We start from the raw sequence: 6,000 nt of genomic DNA on the forward strand, positions 1-6,000 counted from the left end.
AGGCCTTCTATATGGATTGGTCAAATCGAGTCCAATATAACCGTGCTTCTTCTTCATTATTCAAGGGTTTCAAGGGGCTAGATATGAACCGCGGGCCGAGACACTAGACTAGGACCTCAGGAGCAATAATAGAGCAATCATTTTAAAACAAATCTGTTTTGCTCTAAATACTAAACATTTGAAGCGGGCTAAATTACTAAGTTGTTAAGTAAGATGCATCTTCAGTTGCTATTAGTTTCCAGACTATGCACACTGAAAGGAAACAAAAAGCAGAAGTGATATCAAGTCCGACGAAACATTTGACCGCAGTGCATAATTCAACTTTCAATACTGGGTTCATTGCGGGCCATATCCGGTCCTAAACGTGGTGTTATTAAGGCCATCGAAACTTTTGTCCGCTATGCACAATAATACTTCGAATGTTGGGTTCATTGCATTTGTGATGCCGTAACACGCGTTTTAAAAATGTATTTGAACCCTCTGTGTACCATTGGTCTAGGTTGAAATAGCGTCGATTTTTCATTTTATTAGAGAAATTTTTAGATTGCCTTTTAATCCATTGAATTGAGCGCTTTGATATAGTGTCAACTTTGTAACATTCAGATGGCAGATGAAAGAGACAGTTGGACAACTCTCACAAAGGACGCACATTTAAGAAAATTCCTTGCTGAAGACAGAGCAAAGGACGAAAGGAAAATAAATAGACCCCTGCCGGTCAACAGTTTTGTCTGCATTAGATTTGACAAAATATGCAGGTCGCAACTGGGTTTGCGTAGTCATGTAAACATCCTTAATTTTCGGAATCGAAGACATGACCATTCTATAACAATATGAATACTTCTTTCTTAGACTGTATGGGCAGTTTTATTTTAGCAAGTGATCAAACACATTTTGTTTGTGTCACTGAACTAGATGTAGACATCTTGCTCTCAGGGTTAGAAATAGCGCGGTTAGACTTTACCATAGAGAACCACTTCGTCCATAATGTCACAATGAAAATAGCAGACATGGATAGACTCCCCTTGCAACACATAGCCAAAGCATGACGAGACATGAAAATCACATTATCGGCCTCTTGACGTCTGCTGATAGATGAAGATGGTAAGTTCAAGGGATATCACTTCTGCTCACTTATAGTTCATGGTCTCACGAGAATGGTAAGAAATGAATGACAAAAGATGAAAGTTAACTTCTCTTGATTTGTGTCTAAGATCTTCTATTAATAGCAGCGTATTGACAATGAAAACAAAAATAGATTGTATACAATTGCTATGGAAATCTGGAAACCCTTTTCTTTGCTTACAAAAGTCGTGATATGAATATCTATGGAGTATTTATAGAAGATCTGCACCTTGGCGAAGGTATTACAAATTGGAGACGTTGGTATTTCAAAATCGAAGATGACGTTGACGTCTAAACTCTTAATGTACAATCACGTGAGGATTCCCATCTTCAAACAGCACGTGGTAGATGTCAAGCATTAGCCATTTTGTAACTTCAAAACAGGAGAGTGTGATACACTGTGCAGAGACCAAGTGGCGGAGAAAATGTGATGTGTAGGAGATAGGAAATAAAAAATATGCGTGAGGAGGAGGGGCAGGGAATAAAAAGGAAATTAGTTTATAATTTATCAATAAAACCTTAAGATGCGAGTACTAAATGTTGTGGAGGCTCAATGGCTGAGTGGTTTGGCTTCCAAACGGGTCCCGGGTTCGAATCCTGGTGTAGTTTGGGATTTATAATTTCGGGATCTTTGGGGCGCCTCTGTGTCCCACTCGAATAGGTACTTGATATTAGTTGGGGAAAAGTAAATACGGTTGGCCAGATAACACCATCTGTCGTTGTGCTGGCCACATAACACCAGCTGTCGTTGTGCTGTCCACATAACACCATCTGTCGTTGTGCTGGCCAGATAACACCATCTGTCGTTGTGCTGGCCACATAACACCATCTGTCGTTGTGCTGGCCAGATAACACCATCTGTCGTTGTGCTGGCCACATAACACCATCTGTCGTTGTGCTGGCCACATAACACCATCTGTCGTTGTGCTGGCCAGATAACACCATCTGTCGTTTTGCTGGCCACATAACACCATCTGTCGTTGTGCTGGCCAGATAACACCATCTGTCGTTGTGCTGGCCAGATAACACCATCTGTCGTTGTGCTGGCCACATAACACCATCTGTCGTTGTGCTGGCCAGATAACACCATCTGTCGTTGTGCTGGCCACATAACACCATCTGTCGTTGTGCTGGCCAGATAACACCATCTGTCGTTGTGCTGGCCACATAACACCATCTGTCGTTGTGCTGGCCACATAACACCATCTGTCGTTGTGCTGGCCACATAACACCATCTGTCGTTGTGCTGGCCACATAACACCATCTGTCGTTGTGCTGGCCACATAACACCATCTGCCCCATAGATTGCAAGGTCTGAAAGAAGGAATTTTTTTTTACTAGAAATTGTAAGTGACGTCATACAATTTTTAAATTGTCTGCTACTGAATTAAGACACAAAGATTTAGACACATTTCTTGTACTATACGCTAGGACAAATTAGACTAAATTAGTACTAATACTCTTTTTTCTTTAGTGCTACTAGAGCATGGAATAAGTTGCCTAAATCAGCCAGGAAAACCAACGACCTGGCAGAGTATAAGTCATTAATTAACATGCATGACAATTTTGACACGCGTAGGACGTCATCATCTTCTGTTTCAAAAAGCTGATATCATCTCTGTATATTTCTCTAGTAAAAAGTTTGAACATGTTTTTTTTTTATTTCCATTCACCATTCTAGGACCAAGTTGAGATTTTGCATATGTAGGCTATTTATTTTTCATATTTGATAACAATACGAATCAATTAACAAATTAACAAATTAGCTAATCATTTAGTAATAATTAATCATTTTTGTTTTATATAGTAGCTTTGTTTTTTTAAAAAGTATTCTTTTTCTCTATTGTTTGTTTAAAGTAAAAAATTAAAATTTGGCCCGTTTATTAAAATTCATCTGTTCCACCATAATAAACAATAAACAAAAACAAAACGGTCGTAGACGATGCGTACTGCTAGTGTATCATAAAGGCTGAGTATAAATACCAAAAGAATTAACTGTCTTTAATTACCATTAGAATTACCTTCTTTAAAGGTAAGAAATACACACACACACACACACTAAAAGTACCGAAAATATCACACACAGAGAAAGTACGTTACTAGGTCAACATCCAAAGTTTATTCTAAATCTAATGTTGACTTTTAGTTCTTAATGCCCTCGACCAGAAAGACTTGTAAGTCTGACCAACACTGACATGTACTTGCTCAAGGCGTCTAACCAAAACAATGACCTCTCTAAAAGAATTAAAGATGAAAACACAACTCTTCTACACCAGTAAGTCTATAACATGATACTGACACACATGTTCCCTCATTCACACACACAAACACCAGTTAAACATGAGCACACTATTAACACAGATCTTCTCACACAGAAACACACACACCATCAAAACAACATACTTTCAAAACCAAATATAACATTAGCTTTAAAACCAGATCAACTAATAGTACTAAAAACTCTCTCTCTCTCTCTCTCTCTCTCTCTCTCATTAAAATTGCGAGTCCGCTAATCTAGTGATGCCCAATCTAATCAGTCCTGCGGGCCATTTTTATTTCCGACACTCGTGTCGCGGGTCAATTGACCGAAAAGGTACAAAAACGAAATGAAATAGACCTGGAACAGTTTGATTAGAGCCCTGTAGATCTAGTACTTACATTCATTCATGGGATATCTGAAAGTTATCTTCTTTTTTTACTCATCGGAAAATGACTTCGTTACTTAAAATGTAAGCAACATTGTAGCTAGCTAGCCAACGAATCTTTTTTTTGGGTCTCTTTTTGGTGAATTTCCCCATCAATCCTCCCATCTCTAGACTCTAGGCGTAGTTTAACAAATTTTTTTTTATATTCGCTGTTAAAACCAAAAATGACGTCATATTTGTTTTATAATGCCGCCTATATGTTGTTGTTTTAAACAGCCACACTTTCTTCGGCTCTACGATTTCATAAACGTACACATGTTAAAGGTCATGAAAGCCATCAGAGAAAATAGTGTGTTGTTCCTAAGAGAAATGTCCAGATCCTTGCAGGGCTAACTATCCCTCTTTTGATTTCATAATTTGTATTTTCTTGCCTGTGTCCACAGGATGCTATGGAAGAGCTCATGCTTTGCAGCAACACCGTCTGTGGTCCAGTCATGGAAGGCACCTGCGCTATGGATAAATTTCTCTGGCTGGGCAGACACTGCAGGCATTACGGCGACGTGGAGAGACTGTGGTCCTTCAGTGCTAAACACTAAATAGGTCATCAGTCATCTAGTCTCAGTATTTCACATCACTATGTACACTGAAAGTTATCAACATTAAAAAATAAACTAAATAATGGCAATCTCTTTCTTATTCTACTTCCTTATGTGTTCGTGTGCGTGTGTTGATTATTTGAAATGGTGAATATTTAGTTGTACTGCTTGCCAGTGTGTCTGTTCTTGTAGTAAGTATCAGTGGGTTTTGCAGGTTTACATCGGGAGGAATTAAATTAACCGGGTTCCCCATCTTGAGAGGCCGAGGCTAATGGTGTACTAAATGACTGCAACACAAGGTCATTTTTATCAAACTTACATCAACTCACTCTGTCTGTCTGTCTGTCTGGTAAAAAGTTTGTTCACGTTATTTTTCAAACACCCAATCTCGGATTTAGCTGAAATTTCGCCTGACAACACAAGAGTCAATTTAAAAAAAATAATTGTATAAATAAATTAACTATTGGTAATTAAATATTTTGTTTGGTATCTTGATCAAGGGAAAGAAATCGTTCTTGACAGATGCGGTGATATGAGTTGAATTAGTCCCCTTAAGGAATCTTGAACCCTGAACATTTTTTTATGACTTAAAAAAACGATCACGTAAACATTCACAAAGAGACCCCCTTCTTCCCTCCCCCTTTCCCAATGGGTCCAAGCCAATGATAGGTTCAATGACAAAGCTAAACAAAAATAATAAGTAAAATTATTTCTAATCACACAGATTTATTATAACTTGGTCAATCCTACATAAAATTACATGACTGAAGCAAACTAATATGACACAATAACAATTAATATAAACTTTATTTTTTTAACAAGTAACTTTTATGTTTTCCTTGAATATAACTTAAAATTTGAATAGAATAATGAACTTTGAGGTGCATAGATAGATGACGAGCAGTATGATACAGCTACAAAGTCATGTTATAAAATGTACAGGCTGGTACCACACTTCACACACACTTATATACGGCCCAGGAACATCGAGCTACAACAAACTACGCGAGCGGTATGTGGCTCTTCACAATCCAAGGCCTGGCTTAACACTGCCCGAGACCTGGCTCAATCGTGGCCTAAAGTCTGGCTCAATCGAGGCCCACAGTCTGGCTCAATCGAGGCCCACAGTCTAGCTCAACACTTGCCGAGACCTGGCTCAATCGTGGCCTAAAGTCTGGCTCAACACTTGCCGAGACCTGGCTCAATCGTGGCCTAAAGTCTGGCTCAACACTTGCCGAGACCTGGCTCAATCGTGGGTCAAAGTCTAGCTCAACGCTGTCCAAGACCAAATACCCTGGAACATAGAATAGAGCAAAGATATACCTGAAACTTTAGCCACGACGCCCATACCAATAGTTCGAGCCAGCCTAATTAAATCAACTCCATAACTACTCTCTAACAAGGGGAAACACTGACATAACAAAGTAACAACAAGGTCTCCTAGGAACTAAGGAGTCACGTGTACACAACAAAATCCATGGCAACAAACTCTAGACTTATGGGATTAAGGACGGTCTTCCTTTCTTCTTGGCCTTGTGTGTGTGCTTTTTATGACGTCTTGACTTGAAACCAAAAGTCGTACACACTACATGGGAGATTTTCAAAACAAAGTCTTAAACAAAAAGCTTGCTATTAAT

The 6,000-nt window shown here is 38.9% G+C and overlaps 1 protein-coding gene across 1 annotated transcript in view; it reads left to right on the plus strand.

Moving 5' to 3' along the window:
- The window catches only part of LOC129925329 (uncharacterized), a 77,279-nt gene extending 72,827 nt beyond the window's left edge, over positions 1-4,452 (plus strand). The window contains exon 3 of the mRNA XM_056025030.1: positions 4,211-4,452. Coding sequence (XP_055881005.1) covers positions 4,211-4,363 — 153 coding nt within the window. The 3' untranslated portion in view covers positions 4,364-4,452. The remainder of the gene's footprint in view (positions 1-4,210) is intronic.
- Positions 4,453-6,000: the final 1,548 nt, after the last annotated feature.

The sequence above is a fragment of the Biomphalaria glabrata genome, chromosome 3, assembly GCF_947242115.1.
Source record: "Biomphalaria glabrata chromosome 3, xgBioGlab47.1, whole genome shotgun sequence".
NCBI classification, from domain to species: Eukaryota; Metazoa; Mollusca; class Gastropoda; family Planorbidae; genus Biomphalaria; species Biomphalaria glabrata.